The sequence below is a fragment of the Coenobita brevimanus genome, chromosome 21 (assembly GCF_032717465.1).
Source record: "Coenobita brevimanus isolate Jiangsu-jjx chromosome 21, ASM3271746v2, whole genome shotgun sequence".
Lineage (NCBI taxonomy): Eukaryota > Metazoa > Arthropoda > Malacostraca > Decapoda > Coenobitidae > Coenobita > Coenobita brevimanus.
Genome location: NC_136974.1, coordinates 35,920,857 through 35,946,503, shown reverse-complemented (window position 1 = coordinate 35,946,503; position 25,647 = coordinate 35,920,857). Strand labels below are relative to the sequence as shown.

Here is a 25,647-nt window from a genome sequence, read left to right as displayed (position 1 = left end):
TTTCAGTCACATGACATTTTAATTTTAATCAGGCCACCATCTAATTATTGTCTTTAGCTTTGAGGAGACCTTTTATAATGGAAGAGTGTAATGGAGATTCTGATCCCTTGTTTTGAGAGGTTTCTGCACAGTCAGATAATCTGGATAGAACAAGAAAAAGTAAAAAAATATGCCCTCATACTGAAGGGATTCATGGATATTTCATAACCCAGAATAAAAGAAGCTTATCCTATGTTGATTAAAAAAGTTTGGAGGTTGCAGTTATATTGTATCATATAATTTATAAAGGCTTCAGCATGCATGCATGCATTGGCCTTGCTCACCTAATGGCAACTGTCCATACTGCAAGATTAATTTAAACTATGATGTAATTGTAATGACAGGGTTAAGAAAAGCAGTTGATACTAGGTAGAGTATATAGTGTGGGAATAGAATGATACTCAAGACTTCCAGTATATGAAAATGATGTGTGTTGTAATGCAAAGCATAAAATAATTGCTTATATATTTCTGATTATGATATAGGTTAAAACATTCTCATAGAGCACTATACACTGGGAAAAAGAGTACTTTCAGTTACATGGGAAAGGAAGTGGATTAGTTTACTGGAGTGAGTTGAGTAAAGAAGCTTTTTCAGTGGATGGAGCAGAGGTTTGTATTATTAAACCAGTTATGAAAGGGAGGACAAACACCTTTTTTTTTTTTTTTTTTTTTTTTTTTTTTATAAAGCAAAATTAAAAGATACTGCATTTAACTTTTCAGCCTCACTGCTAGTGATGCCATTTACAATAAAATGCAGTCTAACAATCTCCAACCAATACAGGTACTTAAACTTAACCACAATAAATTCACAGTTTGTGGTTGTCTTCACCTTTACCCTTCCTGTATTTGTATGTGCACAGAAGTGCTGTGAAGAGTGATAGTTATGTTGTATGTGTTATAAGACATACAGAAGAATAAATAGTTCTCAGGGTAATAAAAATATTGATGAAATAGCACTCACTATGAAAATGCCTGACTCACACATTAATGCTGTTTGTTCAGTATATCACAGATTGTTGTTTGTGCTATATTGTATATTGTATTTTTCATTTTGAGGCTAATTGGAAATGCAAGGTCAATTGAAATTAAGGGAGATTGTAGGTGTGCTTGCTTTCCTCTGATGGTGCGTCCAGCATATGTATGTGTTGGTCTGTACAGAAGTAACAGTTTCCGTCTGGCCAAGAATGAAAGTAATCGCCACAAACGTCGGGAGTCTGGGGAGTCTGGACGAAGCAGGGGAGGAGGTTTCCCCCCTACTGGATTGGGAGGGGGAGAGAGACAGGAGGCGAGGGAGCCAAAACGTAGAAGCCGAGAACGAGGCGAGAGCAAGAGCCTCCCCACTGGGCACCTTACCTCTTTGGCTCTTGATGACTGGCCACCCCCGCCACGTCCTCATCCTCCTAGCCCCCCACCACATGCCCGCCATCACAGCTATCACCATGACAGCCGACAAGTCTCCCACACTGATATTCGCCACCGCCGTCGTCATCACACACAACATATCCCGTAAGGATCCACATAGCACCCGTATGTTGGGCTGGGGTGGGGCAGGACTCGGACAGTTGGGCTGGAAATCTTGGAACCTCACACCATTTTCATCTGATTACTAGATCTTTATGAAACATAATGTTTCTCACACTGTAGTAAAGTTATTGTCAAGTCACTTAGCACCATTGTCTGATGTAAATTCTGAAGCCCTGTTAATTTCTTTTTTCATTGTAGCCTACCATTGGCATATGTTAAGGTGATTGCATTAAAATTGCCTTGCCCACCCTGTCCTGCTATGAGACTTGCTCTGCCCCTCTCAGTGTGGTTTGTGTTCTGCTTAACTTGTGGAGTCTCGCACACAGCCCCTTCCCACTTCTCATACATAATCAGTGATTACACTCCCCTTTCTCAAAACCTCAAAGCAAGTGATGATTAAAGGTTTTTGGAGTACAATACTAGAACAGTTCTCTTCTGCTTGATTTGCAGCACAAAACTTCATCTTTTGTGATTTAATAAGCTCTCCTTGGCTGTTGAGAACTACTTAAAAGACATTTATTTTAGTATGTCAAAAGTTTCAGCAATTAATGTTTGAGTACTGATTCCTGTTATGTCAGGCATCTTTGAAACTGTTACTTCACTTGTAAACATTATGAGAACAGTAAAATCATTATGCACCAGTACATTATTTATTTGTACCAGTGTCTGAGATGACTGTAGCCCTGTGTAGTCTTCATCAAGCACTTGTAACTTTACAAGGGGATGCTCAAATATTACCCTCTGATAAGAAGACGTCCCTCCCCCCTCCCGTCCTGAAATATCACTTAGCTTTTTCTCTGCGCACACCTTTGAATTTCTGTCCTCTTGATCACCAGAGTTTTACTCCCCCTCCCCCATTGCATGTTGACTAAGCAGTGAATTAATTGCTTTTTCTTGCCTGTAGACAGCAAGTTGTGCGCTCACCTGTTGTTTGGCTTTCATTGAACCTCAGTATATTGCTAATGTGTTATTTATTTGGCTCCCCCCTTTCCCTATTATTTATAGTTGTAATAATTGATCATTCCCAAATCATACTGAGCACTATCAAGAGTTGGTCATTGTTTTGGACAAATAGAGAATAGTTGGTGAGAGAGAAAACAGAGAAGCTACCTGTCAGACTACTTGTATTGTTTTGTATTTGTGTATAGCAGTACTGTACCCTTTTGTATAGTAATGGACAGGTTCAGATTCATCTGTGAAAATATCATCTATTGGAAATGTCGTGTAGGCTTTATTCATGTTGCTCTCCATTTGGTCACAGTTTTTCCCACAAACAAAATTGGATTAACCTTGCTTTTTGTGCTTATAACAGCAGATATTCAAATTGATCTTATGTGGTACTGCTGATAAACCCCACCCATCCCTCACTCACTTTACACCTGCAGTTGTGATGTGAAACTTAAGATGTGCTTGATTACTAGAAATATATAAATTACTTGAGAGCTAGATTACCAGAAATATATAAATGACGAGTAGCATTTTTGTGTTGGTATTAAAGGTAATAATCTGTTTTGCCAGTTGAATGGAATTACTGTTCTGTAGTTAATATTGTACATAGAACATTCATTTGAGTCAGTACTAAAGTATAACAGGCCGTTCTGTCCCGTGAACTTTCCTTGATTACCTCAGTGTATATAATTGTTTTAGGATTTAGAAGTGCAACCACTGGATAAGTGGACCTGTTTTGGTGAATTATTGATGTTGGTAGGATTGAGGATAGGGTACAAAGTGGTAAGAATGTGGTATTTCAGTTAAACTAAGAAATCATCATCATGTTGTTTATTGAACTTTTTTGCTGAATAAATACAGTATTTCTGTTGGTAGCTCAAATCAAGTACAGTATACAGTCTACAATATCGAAAGGATCAGTAATGACAAACACGTAAATAGTACAGTATGACGAATATTAGTGGTGAATTAAAATTAGTGTGTATCACCAGTTTGATAGATTTTGCAAATTATACATTAGATACTAATTCTTCAATTCCAACATTGTACTAAGTTCAGAAATAAAGTTACAGTACTGTATATGTAACAGTACTCAACTAAAGTGATAGTCTTTCTAAGCTAAGCATAATATGAATATTGGCTGCATTTAGGTATTGAATATTGGTTGCATTTAGGTATTGGTTTGAACACAGAGGGACAGCAGACCCCTAATGCTGTTTTATCACATTCACTATGCTTGGAGTTGCACCAAAACTGAATAAAATAAAAACAGACTGACAATAGCAAGAAAAATTAAAAAGATGGATTTACTGACGTTGTGAATAGAGACTGTTTCAAACCCCTTACTACAGGGTGGATTCCTAAGCTAAATAAGATTGGTGGTAGAAAAGAAAAGTCATCATACTTTACAGGTGAAGACCAAATGAAGTGTCCGATTATAGCACTTCCAATTTGCTGTATATGGTTTTTGACAGTTGTGAAGGGAAGGGTGGTTGCCATGGTATGTGCATGCACTTTTCTTTCACACTCCCTGCCTTCCATAAACTTTGTTATTTTTTAGATTCACTCACTTGTAGATGGAATATCCGTTGCTGGTTATTTGGTTGGAGTGTATAAAGACACAATTAAGCCAATATGTTATGGTATGCACATGAAGGAAAAGGTTTTTGTCTTGCACTTTTGTAAAAAATAAATATTGTAGTTCAATGGTTGTTCAGTTTTTCATTGTTTATAGACCATGTTGCCCTCCAACCAAGAAACCCAGAATGGGCATGGCTTTAATGTAACTTTTCCTAATACTGTTCAAACTGCAGATGATTGGTTTGTAATATACTCATGCCTTTTTTAAAACTGGTTTGTTATATTTATAAGAACTGTTTGATTGTGAAAGTAATACCATTAGAAATTTTCTACGGAACAGAGTTGTCAACTAATTTTCACTTGTAAAAAATTATGGATGATTATTATGTTTTTGTTTTCATATTTTGATTCCATAAAACTCTGGAATAACATTTCCTCCAGTGAACTCATGCTTATATGATCAGAGCATATACTAAATATCTGATCATTAGTATGTTGATTTTTTCACATAAACTGATAATTGAGCTGGTTGATAAGTTGGCTCTCATAATGGGGAGAAACACATCAGGCAGTGTCACAGACTTCCTTGAGAATGTAAAGAGTAGCAAGTCAGAAGAATGTGACAAAATAATGCTTCATACTCAGAGAATTGTGTCTCCGATTCTTTAATGATGGTTTACAGGCAGATGTTACTGCAGAGAACATTTGAGTTTTTATTTGAGGTGAATGGGGCTATGAATTTATGTAGTTATATGCAACTTCAGTCCAGTTATACAAAGTTGGAGACAGGCATTTTATTACAGTTATATGAATATCATACAGTGACAGGGAGTGCACTATAACATTCCTCATATTTAATTGTGAGGAGATTTGATATCTGAACCATAATTGGGTAACGATAATCAGTGACATGAAATGTTATATACCATGCTCATTGCTTCAACAGCATTTCAGCAGTAATAGAGCACAGTAAGAATTCCAACATGGCAAAGGTTGAATTTTTCATAGACTTGAGACTACTGGCAGTGTATGAGAGAATAGAGGAGAATAGAGCCACACCACAGTACAAAGCTGAGTACATCAGATTAGTAATGCATTAATGGAATTTAATACAGACATGGCAGTATTATAACAGCTGATAATGATGTAGAAATAAGTGCCTTTAATGACCATTGGATACTGTATTTAATAACAGTGTTATCTTTTTGGCAGCTAGTAACCTCCGATTTGGAAAGGAGGATGAAATACGCATCTCAGCTAACAGAATGTGGCAGTTATTTTAGTCATACATTGGTACTGAAATAACACAGAAATTGTATTAGTATATACCTCAGAACCCAATTGTCCAAATGATTTCTTATTTTTGGCAATGCTGCTCCAGAATGATGCATTATACCCTGCATTACCAGTAATTTGAGTGTGTTTAGCATGTACATGTTGAAAATTATTGTTGTCATCAGCATCAAGCTACACCAGTCTTCTTTGTTATGCTCTTTGGGAACATGAATTGAAGGAGAAAAGAGATTTCTAGTACAGTTTTGCTTCCTTCTTCGTCATAGAAAGTTTTGAGATAGCTTGTAGCATTTGTGCTAGACTTAGGGTTGTGACTATCTGACAAGGAAATCAACCAAACATTTCCCCTGAAGTTTGCAGTGGTGTTTCCTTGTTCCTGTGCTTTTATAAAAGGGAGGAGTGTCAGTCTCTGACTCCTTTCCCATTTTCCTCTCTTTAAAAATAATACAAGGTGTAGATGGATACTGTAGTATTTTCATTAATCTGTTTCCAAAGATGATTTGTATACAATACTTGTACAAAATTCAGTTATCTTTCATCCCAGTTAGGGATGATGCAAAGGTGATTTACTTTGATAGATTCTCTGTTATACTGACCCCTGTTTCATCTCCATCCTTATTTAAGAACAGGACAAATCCATGATGCAGAGGTATCTTGGTTATATGAAGAATTTTATGAAACAGGTTGCAAGAAGAAATCATGTATTTATCGTACAAATATCTGCTGCTTAACAGAATCCTGTTAATTGAATTAGAGGATTTTATTTTTAATTTTGGAATCATGTTTTTAATACTGTATGTTATACAGCTTTAAATACTAGCATTTGTCTTAAGTTTGTCAAATTGTCAATCTAATGTACAGTACTACACAGAAGAATTCTATTTACCCAAATACTGTACCTGATCAGTCAGTGGCTGAAGCTTGATATTTGTTTACATAGTTATTACTTTTTACATGGATTGTATAATAAAATCATGTCACTTAAATGGTACCAGAGGTGTTGATTAGTTCCCTATCATGAAATTTTTGGACTGTGGTAACCCAACCTTGAACCTGTGCATCTCAAAAGGATGTTTTTTTTTTTTTTTTTTTTTGTAATAATAATAATGATAATAATAATAATAATAATAATAATCTATCTACCTATCTATTGCCAGACGCCTCAATCCCCTTCAGGGTGGCCACAAATAAATCGCCTCCACGTCTCCCTGTCCCCCACCATTTCACTGCCCCGCTCCCAACTCACACCCCCGTCTCTCATATACCTCTCCACCCCATCCCTTCATCTCATCCTCGGCCTCCCCCTCCCTCTTCCCCCCTCCACCTCACTCACATACACTCTCTTCGTCAGTCTTTCACCCTCCATCCTCACCACATGGCCAAATAATAATAATAATAATAGGAGTAAAATAAACTGAACTCTAGCATTGACTCTGAAATTAAGTAAATGATTTGGCATATTGGCTTTTTAGTTATCTTGAGCAGGAGCATTAAGAAAGAGCCATCTGAATGGTTGTACAGTACAGTTATTTAAATAACAAAAATTCTGTGTAGTAATGTTCTTACTGATATATTTGACCAGTGTTTGTCATGTTTTTCTTATTGCAGTGAATTGTGTTATCGCTTATTATTATAGCTAAATGGTGGTTATGTTAAAAGCACCAGTTGTTTTGGTTTGTTGCATTACTAATATTATCATTTTTTTTTTCATTCATTGCCTTGTTCTACAGTGGTATTAGGCCTCACTATTCAGTTATGATATCTTCATGTATTCAGGATGAAAGATACTGATAAATGTTATGTGTTTTTTAAAGTTCTGCATTGGCATTGCTTGAAGAACTAGTACTGTATATTCCTTAGTTGGATTAATCCACAAAGCTTTTTTAATTTCAACAGTGGCATAACTTGAACCAGTGAATTCTTTATTTGAACTAATCTGCAAAGCTTTTTAATTGGCATAATTTGAAGAGCTTGAATGTTCTTTATTTGGCTTATTTCACAAAGCTTTTTTTTTTTTTTTTTTTTATGCACACTGAGCACATTGAAGTACAGTACTTGGGTAGCGTAATGAGTAAGGATGGAAGTTTGGAGGATGAAGTGCTTGAAAGGGTACAACAAGGAAGAAAAGTGGCTGCTTCTTTGAAAGCAGTGATAAAAAATAGGGAAGTTAGCATGGAAGTAAAAAATTTGCAGCATGATAATTGTGATATCAGTTCTAATGTATGAAAGTGAAGCTTGGAACTTGTTGGAAGGACACACGTCAAGAGTGAGAGCAGCGGAAATGAGTTACCGGTATTTGAGAGAAGCGTGTGGAGTTACATGGAGAGACAGACTGACAAATGAGGAAGTGAAGGAACATTGTGATGTGGATGTGATAGAAAGTGTTAGGAGAAATACATTGAGGTGGTTTGGTCATGTGGAGAGGATGGAGAGCGAGAGACTAATGAGGAGAGTATGTGTTAGTGAAGTGGAGAGGGTGAGACAGAGGGGGAGGCTGAGGATGAGATGGAGGGATGGAATGGAGAGGTATATGAGGGAGGGGGGTGTGAGCTAAGGGGAGGGCAGTGAAATGGCATTGGACAGGATGATATAGAGGCTATTTGTTTGTGGCCACCCCTTACTGGATTAAGGTGTCTGGCAATAGAGAGATAGATAGCTTTTTAATTTTAGCATTGGCATAACTTTAAGAGCTAGTATATTCTTTATTTGGAATGGATGTGGAAGATGTGTAGATTGGCCTGGGAGGAAGGTAGAGTCCCGGAGGATTGGAAGTCAGGTATAATTATTCCCTTGTACAAAGGAAAAGGAGAAAAAGAAGTGTGTGGTAATCATAGGGACATTTGTCTTCTTAGTATAATAGGAAAAGTGTATGGTAGGATACTTATTGACAGAGTTAGAGAAAGAACAGAGAAATTAGTTGGAGAAGAACAGGGAGGCTTTAGGAAGGGAAGAGGTTGTGTAGATCAGATTTTCATTCTTAGATCTTTAGTGGAAAAGTTTCTAGAGAAGGGAAAGAAGTTGTATGCGGCTTTCATGGATTTGGAGAAAGCATATGACAGGGTGGATAGACAAGGATTGTGGAAAGTATTAAGAATATATGGAGTAGATGGGAAGTTGTTGAATGCTGTGAAGAGTATGTATGATGGGGCTAAGTCTGCAGTGCGTGTGGATGGTGAACTAAGTGAATTTTTCTCTATGAAGGTTGGGTTGAAACAGGGATGTGTCATGTCTCCATGGTTGTTCAATCTGTACATGGATGAGGTAATAAAAGAGGTACAAGGTAGGGTAGTGGATGTTGGAGTGGCCCTGGTGAGAGAGGATAGTGTTTGGAAACTCCCTGTACTGTTGTTTGCAGATGTGTTATTGAGTGAAGACGAAGGGGAGCTGCAAGGCTTGGTGGATGAGTTTGGGAGAGTGTGTGAGAAACGGAATCTAAAGAAGAATGTAGGGAAGAGTAAAGTGATGGTCTTTGAGAAAGGTGAAGTCAGTGAAAGTACAGCGAGGTTGGATGGTGAGGAATTGGAAAATGTGAGTACATTTAAGTACTTGGGTAGTGTGATGAGTAAGGATGGAGGTTTGGAGGGTGAAGTGATTGAAAGGGTACAGCAGGGAAGAAAGGTTGCTGGTTCTTTGAAAGCAGTGATAAGAAACAGGGAAGTGAGCATGGAAGTGAAAAAGTTGCTACATGACAGTGTTGTGATACCAATTCTAACGTATGGAAGTGAAGCTTGAACGTTGTTGGAAGGACACAAGTCAAGAGTGAGAGCGGTGGAAATGAGTTATTTAAGAGGAGCCTGTGGAGTCACATGGAGAGACAGGCTGACGAATGAGGATATAAAGGAGTGTTGTGGTGTGGATGTGGATGTGATAGGAAGCGTTATGAGGAACACACTGAGGTGGTTTGGCCATGTGGAGAGGATGGAGGGTGAGAGACTGACGAAGAGAGTGTATGTGAGTGAGGTGGAGGGAGGAAGAGGGAGGGGGAGGCCGAGGATGAGATGGAGGGATGGGATGGAGAGGTATACGAGAGAGGGGGGTGTGAGTTGGGAGCAGGGCAGTGAAATGACGGGGGACAGGGCGTCGTGGAGGCGATTTGTTTGTGGCCACCCCAAATGGGATTGAGGCATCTGGCAATAGATAGATAGAGATAGATTGTTCCACAAATCATTTTAATTTCAGCATTGGCATAATGTGAAAAAGTAGTATATTCTTTATTTGGATTATTCCACAAAGTCTTTTTTATTTCATGCAAGAAACATACTGTCAGTCTCAGTTCATTATTGGACTGCCTTAGCCGATCTTTATGTCTGTTTTGTCTTTTTTATTTTTTTCTTTCTTTTTCCCACATGTTGTAGTTGTCTGCTCTTGACATCATGGTGTCCTCCTGCTCCTCCTCCTCCTGCTCCTGCTCCTCCTCCTCCTGCTCCTCCTCCTCCTCCTCCTCCTTATTATTATTATTATTATTATTATTATTATACTTAGCATGCCATACGGTACAGTACTTGTAAATTTGTTCCTTTTATTGATTATCAGTGTGTCATGCCCCAGTTTTGAGTTGTAAATATAAGTACAGTACTGTACTGTATGAGTTGTAATTGTAAGTACTGTACTGAACTTTTGATTTTTAAAAATGTATTTTGAGTCCTATTTTATTTGTTTTATATTTATCTGAATTGCAGTAATTTGAGCTTAGCAGTTGGTATCAGCAACCTGAATATATACACTCAATCATCGAGTAACGTCGACAATGCAGTAGGGACTGGACAAGGACTGTGTTACTCAAACCCACGTCACTCAGACAATATGTTTGCATGTATAACAATAATAGGTGTTCTGGTGACATTCCCAAACTTACTTTTACCCCTTCTTACCACCGTACCCCATATAAATGACCCCCTACGTGTACCTACCATCAGGTAAAACTTTGAAAGAGATATTTCACTAATTTATTCATCATCTAATCCAGTGTTGCCTTATAAGGAGCGTAGGACCTCAGGGCTAGGCAAGTTGGTTTTGACATTGAAGATGAGAGTGGCCAGCCTCACCCATTCCTGAGTGGCATTACGCAAGCAATAAACCTCAACTGCCCCTTGGATATTAACCTGCACTGGTTCAATCCTATTGGTGCAACTTAATTTGTCCACTAAACCATCAGGTGCCATAATTTGGTTATGGTTTCCTGGTGTACAACCATTTGGCTTGTCACCCAGTGTAGAGTCACTCATAGACAGAAGGAAGAGGAAAGATTGAAGGAAAGAAAGACAGACGAGGAAGGATGGAGAGAAGGAAGATAGGAAAGAGCAGGCTCCGGAGAGCAACACTACATCGAGTGAGTGGATGGTGAGCCCCCCACCAACCAGAGATATGACTATTGTAATTAAGAACATGAATGGTATTAAAATAGCATTAACAAATACAAAAGTTAGGCTGGGTACTCGTGTGTTGTTGATGCATAGCTCCCCAGCACTCTACGCCCGCCCCCCACTCAGTGTTGTTGTTGTCATAAAGTTTCGCCTTCTCTCGTATCATGCGGCTTTCGGTAGGGATGTTGTTCTTTCTGTGTTGCTCCACATAACACCCTATGAGTTTCTCAGTTAGCTTCAGGACAACATTACAAACTTTCATTACTGCTAGGTTTGCATCACCAGGGTTCCTATGCATGTTCTTCTGTATCTTCTCCCAGTCCCACCAAATTGTTCTGATGGTGCTTTCATTCACACCATGCTTATTCACCACTTTGACCTTCCTCTTTCCCCACTCTAACTTCTTTACCATCTTGTACTTCTGGGCATACATGAAGATGTGCCGCTTTCTGGGTGGCTGGGGCTGATCATGTCTCGTGACTAAGAGTCAGTGTTTTCGCTCAACATTCAAACATACACAAAAAAAATCTTGCTGCACAGCCCAGGAAGAACTCAGTGAGATACGATATAGGACTGATACTTGTATGCTGTATCAGTCCAAAATGTGTTGGGAAGCACGAAATCGAACAAAGAATGTGGAACTGAACGCTAACTTACAAGGACACATGGATGAGAGTCTTTTTTTTCTGATTAATAAACATTTTTGTTCCATTTTGTCCCCTAAAATTTCGAAACCCGTACATTTTTGTCTGACCATATGGCTTTGAGTATGTCCAGGACAGGTACCCAGATGTAAGCTGGCCAATCATGGCGAGTCTGGCGGCTGATGTCACCACGTGTGACTTTCAAATTTTGTTGCCAGGCCAGCTGACTTCCCATGTAAGCTCGAGTTTTTCCCCATGTTGATTATGACTTTTCGCATTTTGCTGACCACGTTAGAACAAAAAACGTGTTATTCAACTGCCCGTTACTCAAGGATTGACTGTATTTATTCTTGTGTCTCTTGAATTAAACCCCATCAATCCAGTGAGATATTTTCTGTGATGTTATAGTATTGCTATCATCAGACAGCCTTATGCAGCTAAAGGGAGATTATCTGTGTAGTTATTTATTAATTTGATTGGTTTTGGGAGTGTGCAGAGAAGGCATGCAGTGCCAGGAAACATGACATTTGCACAGGTGAAGAATGTTGTGAAGTGGCTGAAAAATGGGAAAGCACCTGGGGATGATGAGGTGTATGCAGATATGATTAAATGTAGTGGAGAGAGCGGAATGAAGTGCTTGTTGGAGATATGTAAGAAGGCATAGATGAGTGAAACTATGCCAGCAGAGTGGAAAAAGGCTGTGATTGTACCCCTGCACAAAAATAATGGTGAGCAAAGTGAGTGCAAGAATTACTGTGGCATAAGTTTACTGAGTGTTGTTGGGAAGGTATATGGAAGAATTATTATAAAGTAAGAGAGATATCAGAAGTCCTAGTGAGTGATGAACTGGGTGGTTTTAAGAGTGGCAGAGGATGTGTAAAACAAATATTTGCAGTGAGACTGATAGTGGAGAAGGCTTGTGAGAAAGACTATAAGGTGTTTATGGCATTTATGGATCTGGAAAAAGCTTACAACGAAGTAGACAAGTAATGATTGTGGAAGGTTTTGCGCATGTATGGTGTAGGTGGTGAGCTGCTAGGTGCCGTCAAGACTTTTTATGATGACAGTGAAGCATGTGTAAGGGTAAATGGGCATCTAAGTGAATGGTTCACGATTGATGTGGGTGTGCAACAAGGTTGTGTGATGCCCCCATGGTTGTTCAATATATATATGTATATATATGGATGGGGTGATGAGAGAAGTAAAAACACAAGTAATGGAGAAAGGGATGGCATTGGTAATGAATGGTGATGGATGGAATATCTCAAATTTGTTGTATGCTGATGATTCAGTGCTACTTGCAAATACTGGGAAAGAACTTGGTAGACTAGTGCAACGTTTTGCTGATGTCTGTGAACGTCGTGCCTTGAGAGTAAATGTAGGAAAGAGTAAAGTGATGGTAATATAGGGAGAAGGTGACTTCCAGTGTGATGTTGCAATGAATGGAGACAGACTGGAATTGGTGAGAGAGTTCAAATGCCTGGGCACAGTGATAGAAAAGAGAGGAGTGCAAAAGAAGTGGAAAGTGGAGTGACACAGAAAAGGAAAGTAGCTTGTGCTATGAAGGCCTTGATAACAAGCAGAGGTTTGAGTGTTGCGGCTGCACTAGGCTTACATGAAGGAGTGTTAGAGCCAACTTTAACATATGGATGTGAGACTATGGTGTGGCATGAAAACGAAAAATCATGAGTGAGAGCAGTGGAGATGACTGCTGAGGAATGTATGTGGAGTACAGAGAGTGGATATGAAATAATGTGATTCGTGAAAGATGTGGAGTGAGGAAGTCTGTGGACGCCAGAATCGAAGAGAGTGTGCTGAGATGATATGGTCATGTGGAGAAAGTGTATGACAATAGACTGGTGAAAAAGGTATATCTGAATGAATTTGAAGGAGGGAGGAGGTGAGGTAGGCCAAGCAGAAGGTGGAGGGATACGATGGATGAGTGTGTGAGGAAGAGAGGAGTGGAAGTTGGTGAGACTAAGGGAGTGATAAGAGATCAAGCTGGCTGAATGAATGTTGTCAGAAGAAGTGCATGATCAGGGATTCAGCACCCCTTTTTAACGTGACAGCGTTCGGATTGACTCTTCAGATATGTTTGTGTGAAGCTACAGAATGTGGTGAAAGTTTTTGACATATCAGATTGAGCTAGGATTCCGGGGACTTGAATGATGAGGAAATGGAAGCGTGGCCCATTGGACTGGGCAGTCTTGGGCTGTCTGGACTCTGCTACTCCTCACCCAGCCCTAGGGTGGGAAAAGAGGCCCAACAGATGTTGATGATGAATGATTTGTTCCTTCATTGTATTTATTATTTTGTACTGGAAGGGATGGATACAACTTTTAGTAACCCCTTCACTACTGGGTTGCACTCCTAAGCTGAATATAAAAACTGGTGTCTGTGGGAATAAACTAAAAGAAGAACACTGGATTGATGTGGTTAACATGCTTGCCTTATTTATTATTGCTTTTGCTGTAGTTTGCCAAATGATGTATTAGGCCATAGAGTCTATACATTTTATTTTATTAGCATTGTACAGTATGAGTATACTGGAAGCAGAGCTATACTATGTTTGTACCATCTGTTTTATCGTTTCATATAAGTTGTCAAGAGAGTTGAATATGTTTTGATACATCAGCAAGTTTCACAGAAGAAAGTATGATGTAACTCTAAACTCTTGCTGAGGCAAGGGAGAAATGCCAGAAGTTCTTAGGTCGGTTGCCTGGCAGCACTAAATTTTTATATTTTTCAGGTGTTTTCTTGAAAACTTCTTATTTGATAAAAATCAGAAATTTCTTTTGAAAATTCATAAGCTTCCACTCCCAAATAAGTACAGTACACCCTCAATAAACAGAACCCTATTTTAATTAATTTTCATTTGATACAATAATGGACAAGTGGGAAACACCGACCAGCATTGTGTCTCTACACATACACTGGCACTCCTCCACATCTCGTAAAATGCTACATTAGTCTCTGGGCGACTGAGGAGCCATAAGTAGAGCATGTATTGAGAAAAAAAAACATTTAGACCTAGCTGTATGTTATTGTGTATGACTGTATGGCCGAACAATGCTCTATACTGTATTTAATGGTCTTTGTTTGTTAAAAGCCGCGATGCCTGGGAAATTACCAGATTACCAAACAGCATGTTGTACGAAGTTAGCGAACTACAGTATTGGCTTTAACGTCAAGGGTCTGGTACCAATTAGTTCGTTATATCAAATGTGTGCTGTTCTGAACTTCAAATTCACCAAGCAGGGTTTCAGATTATAGTAATGGGCTTATTTTCCCATTAGAATAATCAGAATGCAGTATTGTAGTCATCATCGTGCCATTTTAGGTTATACTTACAGAGCAAGCAGTTATAAAACCACTACTGAACAGATTATGCTGATGACATTCAGGGTTGGGATGAATCAACCAAGAATATCTACATTGCCTCTGGGAAGGCAGGTGCCCTCAGAAGTGAAGAATGATAAATGTTACATTGTGTGTTGGAAAGTTAATATAACCCTTTACCTGGTAGGTGGTAACCTTATAACCAAATACTGTAACAGGGTGATGAGGAGCCTAATTTGGTGTTTGTTAACTAGATGGAGAGAGACAGATGCAGTTTCCATCTAGAAACTAAACTTCCACACTCTTCCCTGTGCCTAACTATAGTGAGGCACTTTCTACTGCAAGGGAACACTGGTTCACAGCATGGGACAGCCCTGCAAAGGCAGTTGCTTACCTGCAGTTGATGGGTCTGCTTAGCCAGCTGGATTGGGGTTACTGAACAACAACAACAACAACACTTACATGATTGTGTTTCCTGCTTATTATCATTACCACACACCAAGAGCACAAGTGCCCAGTGATCTTTGTATGGCATGGGTGTTGCACTGTCTCAGTGCTTCTTCTTCTTGACTGTAATTTGTTAGCGTGTGCTTTGTGTGGACACTGTACAGTATTATATAGTTATTATTATTATGATAATATTAATGCTAATAGTAATAATAATAATAATCCATCCATCCATCCATCGATCATCCAGTCCTATGGTCCTTTCACCGCAAGAAGTCCGTTCAGGGTGTGGCAGAATTTGGAATTCCCCCGAGTGCGACGTTGCCAATTTGACCACCAATTATCGGATTATCACTACCTACCCCCATCACACCTGTTTCTCTCTCTCTCTGTCTCTCTCTATATGTATATATTGTATATATATTATTTATTTCCAATTTTTTTTCCACACCACTTATGAGGTAAAAGTCTAAGCGCGTTTTATTTTTAAGAGGTTTCCCCTGTCAGCCTAATCCTCTCTCTGATCTTTAATCATAATTTTCTTCGTCATCAGAACTTTCTGTTATATTGACGAGAGAGAGAGAGAGAGAGAGAGAGAGAGAGAGAGAGAGAGAGAGAGAGAGAGAGGGAGAGAGAAACAGGTGGGATGGGGGTAGGTGATAATCCGGTAATTGGTGGTCAAATTGGCAATTCTACGGCGTGGCAACATGGGAAAAAAGCACTGCCACGTGTCATAGAATTCATTCAAATCGTTGGTATAATTCTAAAAAGTGATACTCAGTGTACTATATAGCTTCCTTTACTATATACAGAATATAAAAAACAGTTTCAAATAGCACATAGATGGGAAATAAGAGAGAGAGAGGCATGTACTACGGTTGATTTGGTAGCATCGCTAGAGGTGATTCACCAGGTGGGCCCCACCCTGAACGGACTTCTTGCAGTGAAAGGACCATAGTTCGCCCCATGAGGAGCGTAGGAGCCTGGGGCTAGGGAAGATGGTCCTGACATTTAAGATGAGAGTGACCAGCCTCACTCATCCCTGAATGGCATCACATGAGCAATAATCCCCAACCATCCCTTAGATATAAACCTTCATGGGCTCAATCCGATTGGAGCACCTTAATTACCCACTAAACCAACGGGCGCCATAATTTGGTTATATGGTTACCACCCAGCGTAGTAAATGGTTTCCTGGTGTACAGGAAACCATTTGGCTTGTCACTCAGTGTAGAGTCACCCACAGGCAGAAGGAAGAGGAAAGAATGAAGGAACGAAAGACAGAAGAGGGAGTGTAAAGTCACCCGTAGGCAGAAGGAAGAGGAAAGAATGAAGGATGAGTGAGGCTGGTCACTCCCATCTTAAATGTCAGTACCAACTTGCCTAGTCCTGGGCTCCTACACTCCTCATGGGGCAACATAGGAGGAGATGATGATGATGATGATGATGATGATGATGATGATTAGTATTGCTGTATGTACCATTCTTCACTCTCATCTTAAATGATAGGACTAACTTGCCTAGCTCCAGGCTTCTACATTCCTTGTGGGGCGGCGTAGGATTGGATGATGGATGGATGTATCACTGTGAGTGCATTATGTTTAGTTTGCATACATTGGTGTTTTATAGTTTTAGTATTGTTTACTGCAGTTAGTGCAGTATTTGTGATGTTTGTATATATTACTGGACAAGTTTGGCTTATGTTGCAGTGTGGGCATGAGTGGGGTGTCATGGGAGGATGGTCGGCCAGGAGAGCAGGAGGTGGTGGTGGTGCTGCAGAAAGAACAGCTGGACAAAGCCAATAAGGATACACACCACAAACTACTTCCAGAGGACTTCCAGGTATGTAGTCCTTTTTTAAGTCGTCATATGCTTTACTGATATACATGTATCACAAGATGTCAGGCACGATAGGTCTTTGTTCCACATCATCTAATTGTACACATCATTTGAGAAATTTTCACATGACATAGTTGGGGGAGGCAGTGGCTCAGTTGGTAGAGAGGTGGCCTGCGATCCTACTGGACCCAGATTCAGATCCTCACTGGGGCAGGGAACAGTTTAAGGATTTGAATTTCATGTAAAGCAGACTTTACCGATCTACCAGATGACCCGCCGACGTGTTGTAAAAATACCCCCGTTAATACCAGCACACCAATCCTGTTTAAGACAGCCCTAGCATGTATTCAATATGGATGGTGGGTGTTAGCACTGAAGTGGTGACATGTAGAGGTGTATATGTAGGAGGACTACTGTGCCTCGGGAGCAGGCTGTGAAGCCTCTGCCCAGAGTCGAGCACATAAAAAAAAAAAAAAAAAAAAAAAAAAAAAAATGATGAAATTTTTTAAATATTTTCTGGTAGAAGCCAAAATCCGAAATGTGAGAAATGTCAGGAAAGGTGTTACTGTGGGTTGTTACTGAACATATGCTTGGTTTTTAATTGATTAATCCTCATTCCAGTGACCATGATATGGGAGAAATTAGAGATGTACATCACATTACATTCCTGGAGACTTACTGTTTATAATGGTTGATGGTAACTCTAATGTCCATTGAAATAAAGATTTACTGGTTGACTTCCTGGGTACAGATGGAAGCAAGAGGTTAAACCTTTGTGTAGTAAAGCAAGAGATGTGTACTGCCTGGGCTGATATCTGTTGTTACCTGTGGACCTATGCTGGGTGCACAGTGCCCATATGCACTTGAGCAATTCTTTGGCCTCTCAACATAGCTCATATTTTTAGCAATATAAAGTTGTTTGAGCCATGTTTGAAGAAATATGATTCAGTCATTCATTAGCATTTAATACAGTATTAGCCTGAGCATATTCAGTGTCAGGACCACAATATCTGAATACTGAGATCTTTAGATATTCTGTTGTATCCTACGATAAGGTAATTTCTGTTCTTAGTTTCCCCATTAGTCCTCAGAGTCCATTTGAGCAGTGTATTAATCTTGTATACATTAATATGAAATATAATGTCAGTGGTTCAGCAGTCACATTTGTAGCTGATCACCATGTTATCCTGTAGCTGGAGTTATGGTGGCTGGTGACTTACGTAAACAAAGGTGGTGGCGGGAGTGGAGGGGGTGTGAGCGGCCCTGAGAGCGGCTCCACCCCCTCTACCACCACTCCTTCCGGTTCCTCCTCCGATACTGACGACGATGACGATGACGATGATGACGACGACGAGGAGGATTGGGACTCAGGTAGACAAAATGGCTCCTTATTTTCTTGTTGTATAGATTGCTGCTCACTGCTCCTGCTTTGTTCTTTTCTTGCCGAGTATCTTTCATTTTGTTTGCCTGCTTGCCCTGTATCTTCATTGCCTGCCTGCCGTGTTGTTCCTAGTTTTGGCTTTGTCTTGTGTTTGCATGCCTGATGACTTGTTTCTGTCCCATGTCAGTTTTTACCACCAATTACCAGTGTCACTATCTTTCGAATTCATTGAACAGTGATTATTTCATTTTGTACCACAAATGATAGGATGTCATGATTATTACTGTATGAATGTGTAGTTACTGGTGTTATGTTGCCTTGGTATCAGTGTATATATAAGTTATGTATTTTGCAGCTTGTTTTGATTGTATTTTATCCTTGCTTTTTCAGTGTTATCGATATCTTTGTGTGTCATCTTTTATTTACTTCTCTGTATCATAGGTTGTAGGCTGTATCATATTTTAATGTTTTTATTTCTTTATGATTCATCTGCCTGAACTGGAAGGAAACATTTATACAACACAAACCTGTCACAATGAATTTGACAGTTTTAGTGTTTTTGAGCTTGTTAGTGTTTATGAATTTGTATTATTTTATTTCTTGTATACATGGATTAAGTTACAGTGGTATGAGAATACCCCTCTTATTACAGTATTTAAACTACATTATTCCCCTTTATTTATATTTTTTACCAAATCCTCTGAAAGTTCAGTTTAAGATTACTTATGTCTTGATGTTTTATGTATTGACAAGTTATATTGGTGTATAAAGCCAGATTACTCATTTACTGTTATGTCATATTTACAGTGTTGACTGTAAATGCTGCTTTTAGCTTTCTTTCATAATTATATCCTGGATACATGAGTGCATAAGTAAGTATAGTGCATCAAAGAATGTACAGTACATGCTTGATATTGCTGGTGTTACAGGTTACATAAAGCCTTGTTTCAGCTGTGCCATGCAATCCTGTCTGGAGGGGCTGAGGTTTTGCATCAATATTTAAATGAAAAAGAGGAAGAAGTGGCTAGAGTGGTTATAGGACAGAGGTTCAATTGAAATAAGAATTGAATATATTTAGAGCAAAAAGCACATAAAGAGACTAGTGAAGAGGAAAAAGGAGGAGGTAAATAATGATCAAGGAAGAAAAATTAATGGAAATTACTCTAAGAATAGGAAGTATTTATGGAAAGAGGTGTGGAAATTAAGAAGTGACATCAGAAAGAAATGTGAAAGTGTGAAGGATGTAAGTGGTAGATTATTAACCCATGGGGATGAAGTAAGGACCAGATGGAAAGAATATTTTGAAAGCCTGATGAATGGGAATAGAGAGAGCAGAGCCACTGTAAATATGATCGGTTTTGGGGGTGTGCAGAGAAGGGTGAAGAACACTGAAGTGGCTGAAAAATGGGAAAGCTGCTGAGGTTGATGAGATGTATGCAGAGATGATTAAGTGTAGTGGAGAGAGCAGAATAAAGTGCTTGTTGGAGATATGTAAGAAGACATGGTGAGTGAAACTGAGCCAGCAGAGTGGAAAAAGGCTGTTATTGTACCCCTGTACAAAAACAAAGATGAGTGAAGTGAGTGCAAGAATTATCATGGCCTAAGTTTATTGAGTGTGGTAGGGAAGGTATATGGAAGAATTATTATCGAGAAAGTAAGAGAGATATCAGAAGTCCTAGTGAGTGATGAACAGGTGGCTTTAGGAGTGGCAGAGGATGTGTGGATCAAATATTTGCAGTAAGACAGATAGTGGAAAAGGCTTGTGAGAAGGACTATAAGGTGTTTATAGCATTCATGGATCTGGAAAAAGCATACGACAAAGTAGGCAGAGAAGGATTGTGGAGGGTTTTGTACATGTGTGGTGTAGTTGGTAAGCTGCTAGGTGCTGTCAAGAGTTTTTTTGATGGTAGTGAAGCATGTGTAATTGTAAATGGGCATCTAAGTCAATGGTTCACGATTGGTGTGAGTGTACGACAAGGTTGTGTGATGTCCCCATGGTTGTTTAGTATATATATATATATATATATATATACTGTATATATATGGATGGAGTGATGAGAGAAGTAAAAATACGAGTAATGGAAGAAGGGATGGCTTTGGTAATGGATGGTGAGGATGGAATATTTGGGTGACCCTACACTGAGTGACAAACCAAATAGTTTCCTGTACACCAGGAAACCATTTACTATGCCGGGTGGTAACCAAATAACCAAATTAATGGTGCCTGGTGGTTTGATAGGTAATTAAGGCACTTCAGTCATATTGAGCCGATGCAGCTTTATATCCAAGGGGTGGTTGGGGTTTATTGCTCAGGTAATGCCACTCAGGGATGAGTGAGGTTGGTCACTCTCATCTTAAATGTTAGGACCAACTTGCCTAACTCTGGGCTTCTACACTTCTCATGGAGCAATACAGGATTGGATGAATGATGATGTATTCTGATGATGCAGTACTACTTGCAAATATCGGACAAGAACTTGGTAGACTAGTGCAGAGTTTTGCTGATGTCTTTGAGCATTGTGCCTTGAGCGTAAATTTAGAAAAGAGTAAAGTGACGGTTAGTGAGAGAGAAGGTGACTCCCAGTGTGATGATGCAGTGAATGGAGAGAGACTGAAATTGGTGAAAGATTTCAAATACCTGGGTACAGTGAGAGAAAATAGAGGAAAATATGCAAAAGAAGTGGAAAATAGAGTGACACAAGGAAGGAAAATAGCTGGTGCTATGAAGGCCATGTTAAGAAACAGAGACTTGAGTGTTGCAGCTGCACGAGGCTTACATGAAGGAGTGTTAATGCCGTCTTTAACATATGGATGTGAGACTGTGGTTTGGCATGAAAATGGAAAGTCAAGAATGAAAGCAGTGGAGATGGGACTGCTGAGGAATGCATGTGGAGTACAGATAATGGAAAGGATGCGAAATAATGTGATCCATGAAAGATGTGGAGTGAGGAAGTCTGTGGACACCAGAATCCAAGCGAGTGTACTGAGATGGTATGGTCATGTGAAGAGAATAGATAACAAGAGAGTGATGAAAAAGGTATATCTGAGTGCATTTGAAGGAGGGAGGAAGCAAGGTAGGCCAAGGAGAAGGTGGAGGGATATGGTGGATGAGTGTGTGAGGAAGCTAGGTATGGAAGTTGGTGGGGCTAGGGGACTGACAAGAGATGGAGCTAGCTGGATGAATGTTGTGGGAAGTGCATGATCAGGGATTTGGCATCCCATTTTAACGTAACAGTGTCCGGATTGACTCTGTCGAATACTTTTATGTGAAGCCAGAGAATGTGGTGAATGTTTTTGGTGTATCAGATAGAGCCAGGATTCCGGGGACTTGAATGATGAGTAATGAAAGTGTGGTCCATTGGATTGGGCAAACTTGGGCTGTCTGGACATTGCTACTCCTCACCCTGCCCTAGGGTGGGAAAGGAGGTACAGATGATGATGATGATGATGATTTGATTGGAGCATATACACAACCAGTGTAACTGAGCTTACACAATGGTAGTTAGCAGTTGTTTTGAGACTTTGTTATCCTCTGACAATAAACATTAAAATGTATTAAATTTAGCTTATATATGAACTAGTTGTGTGAGACGTTTGTGGCGGAGAGAGAGAGAAAAAAAAATTTGTTTTTTGGGAAGCCTGTTTCTTCAGTGTCAGTGCAGTACACACAAACATAGGTTCCGTAATTAACAGGCAGTCTCTTCTTTGAAGAGTGTCATTGACTTGGTACCATACTTTAAGCTCAGTTGGCCACAGAATGCCAGGATAGGAATCTGAAGGGAGGTGAAGTGAATGTGGTTAGCAACCTGTCGCAAAATTTAATTCCAGCAAGCTTTATTAAGTCACATGACAAAAGTAGCTGTAAAGAAACATTGTCTCTTAACTCCTTTGTCTGCAAAAAACTATTATCTGTACATGTATGTGAAGAAAATTAGTGCGGTGCAAGGACTGAATTCGTGACATCCGTACATGTGTACTGAGGTTATTTACTGTAACTGAAGCAACTGGGGTTTAAGAATTCTCAGCTTGGCTACTTTGGCATGTTTAGATATGGCATATTGGCTTTTACTATGGGTATTAGCAGGTTGGCATCATGATTCATCACAATCACATGATAAAAGATAACAAATACATCAGTCTTGACCAGTTCCTTGCTTCACCTGTGACATAATACCCCATAAACAGTCATACAGTATTGGTATATTTTGTAAATATTCCCATGGTATTACTCATATCCCCAACAATCCCTAGATGGATTCAGCCTGGCTTTTGAATGTGTAGGAAGAGATTGTGAGTTTTGATATATAGCCCCCTCTGCTTCTCCCCTCTGATAGTGACAAGAAATATATGTCCTGTATACTAGAGACAGGCCCATCAGGAGATGAATCTATTGTATGTGTCAATTAAATGAGGATGGTAGTGATAATGTACCTGAAAAAGATAGTGGCGAGTCCCCAAGCACCAGTGGCAGGAGTTGAGATAGACTTTCTGCAACAAGTGGGTCATGGTCTTCCTCCCTCAGCACTTTCACAGAGGATTTCACATTACATTCAGATCCATTTTTCAGTGAATACTTTCAGATCCATTTTTCAGTGAATACTTTCAGATCCATTTTTCAGTGAGGACACTGCTTGAGAGTTATATGACTGTATACATAAAATTTGGGTAACTGTGAAAAAAATGTAAGTATAGCAGTATTTACAATGCCACTGCTGCCCTCCTGACTGGGTGAGATTCACTTGGTATGGGAGAGAAATGGCTTTGTTTACATTTGGCAGCCTACCTAGTAATGAAGGAGGTTAATTAGGACTTCTTCCTCAGAAGTTGCATTCATAAAAAGTGGTAGGTCAGACTAGGTTTATGTATTTTGAACTGGTCACAATGCAAATGATTGGTAATGTATTTTTTTTTTTTTTTTAATATAAATAAACTAGATGAATCCCTCCAGCTTGAGGGGCCTCTCCTAATCTGAGTAAAATCAATTAGCATGAGCAAGGGTAGAAAAGATAGAATTAAACTCTCAGTAAAATTCTAGAAAACAAAGCACTCTTATGTATTTTCAGATTTTCAAAGTACACTTAAATGTTCCGGACAAAATCATAGCCAAGACCCTCCGTGCCGTAAAGCAGTACAGTATGGTAATATGGGATTGGTTGGTGCCATTACTGTCAATTATCAAAGTTCATTGTTGAAATGAAATTGAGATTGGAAATGATATTAACCTCAGTCTTTGTATGGGATAACTTAGTCTTGTAATTGATGTGAAAGTGAAACAGCTTGCAGTCATTTTACAGACAATGAATTGAAGAATAGTGGGGAAGCTGACCGAGTCTCCAAACAAAGGAATTAGGGTTTGACAATTTTTTAAAAGTGTAAAAGTGGCATTATTATTATTATTATTATTATTATTGCTATTATGATTACCTGTACTATGGTGATGATGTTCATTACATTCATTATTATTAGTATTATTATTATTGTTGTTTATGTTATTATTATGATGGCAGTTTTTATTATTATTCTATTTTTTTGTTCATTGTATTTGACCTGCAACAAAGTAAGCCTTGTTGTTAGAGGAATTACAGTATATACAGTGAAACGGTCAAGTAGAAAAGCAGTCCATACTCAGTCACATGATGCCATGATTCTTTTTAAGAAATCCTCATATGAGGATATGCAAATACTCTGTCTTGTTGGAATGTAGTTGCAACAATTTTTACTTCAAGCATTAACCCGTGGATTGTGCAATTACCCTTTTTTATCCCACCTCGTGGTGAAAAAATATATATATATATATATATATATATATATATATATATATATATATATTATATATTTTTATGTGAGGAAGAAGGAACCAAAGGCCATGAGCCCACATAACTGTTCCTTCCAAGAGAAAAACAAAATACAAGAGAGAGCCAAATTCAAGATCCATTCATTTCGAGATGCCTGGACACACTGCGTTTGAAAGACTGGAGATCATAGGAAGCAGGAAATACAGACAGAGGGAGACGGTTCCAGAGTTGACCTGTTGCATAAATGAAGGACTGGGAGTAACGGTTAACTCTTGCATTAGAGAGTTGGACAGAAAAGGGGTGAGAGTTTTTGTTTATTGTAAACTTGAACATAAACATCCAGGGCATCATCAGGTAAAAAAAAAAATTCCATCTTTGTGTAGCGCCATGCGTATGTTTGTGTAGGGGTGGAGTAGTGAAAAAAATGAAAAAAATAAAAAAGTTTTTGTTTATTATAAACTTGAAGGTAAACATCCAGGGTATCATCTGGTGGGGGAAAAAAAAAATTTCTCTCCATTTTTGTGTAGCGCCATGTGTACGTTTGCGTAGGGGTGGAGTAGTGAGCAGTGATGCACGGCCACTGGAAGGTTAGCACAGTGTGAGCTGTGGCTTGCAACGTGGTGCTTCCCAGCCTGAGCTGTGGCTCGTAGCGTGGCACTTCCCAGCCTGAGCTGTGGCTCGCAATCCAGAGGTTAATAGTTGGGAATGCATCTTTGGTGCTAAGTGAGGGGTTGTACTGTAACCCATCACTTAGAGAGTGTATGTGAGTGAGGTGGAGGGGGTAGAGGGAGGGGAAGGCCAAGGATGAGATGGAGGGATGGAATGGGAGGTATATGAGGGAGGGGGGGGTGAACTGGGAGCAGGGCAGTGAAATGGTGAGGGACAGGACGACATGGAGGCAATTTGTTTGTAGTCACCCCATACGGGATTAAGGCATCTGGCAGTAGATAGGTGGGTAGAAATTGCGGATCACTTATTTTCACTTTGCAATGCAATAATTTATTTGCAAATTAGTCAGTCTGTAAACTGCTACTTGCTATAAAAGGATTGTGCATTGCAGTCATCAGCCTTCATGTAAGGGCAGAAATAGAGTCCAGTACAGTAATAGTGACAGATACATATGAGGAGTACAGGGAGAACCAATAAATTGGATTAAGAATTACTGTATGTGGTTAGAGCGTGGAGAAATGGAAGTGAAGGAATCTGCTGCCTTTAAGACAGTATTTGTGCACATGCAGAGTATATTTAGGAGGACAATTCAGTAGTAAGAGAAGGTAATATGGCCTGAAACAAAGAAAAATTTGCTTCAAGTATAGCAAAGTTACTTCAGTACAGTTATAGGAGGGTGATGTAGAGAAATGAAGTTAGGTAAAAAACTTTACTCGTGTCCAGATTTGCCATTGAACTTCTTCATGGAGACATTCTTCTGAAGAAGCTCATTTACAAAATAGG

The 25,647-nt window shown here is 39.3% G+C and overlaps 1 protein-coding gene across 1 annotated transcript in view; it reads left to right on the top strand.

Moving 5' to 3' along the window:
• LOC145392258 (phosphatidylinositol 3,4,5-trisphosphate 3-phosphatase and dual-specificity protein phosphatase PTEN-like) overlaps nucleotides 1-25,647 on the top strand; it is a 63,923-nt gene that overhangs the window by 18,498 nt on the left and 19,778 nt on the right. Inside the window, exons 8-10 of the mRNA XM_080266724.1 lie at nucleotides 1,200-1,547; nucleotides 16,890-17,022; nucleotides 18,213-18,390. Of these exons, the coding sequence (XP_080122850.1) occupies nucleotides 1,200-1,547; nucleotides 16,890-17,022; nucleotides 18,213-18,390 (659 nt within the window). The remainder of the gene's footprint in view (nucleotides 1-1,199; nucleotides 1,548-16,889; nucleotides 17,023-18,212; nucleotides 18,391-25,647) is intronic.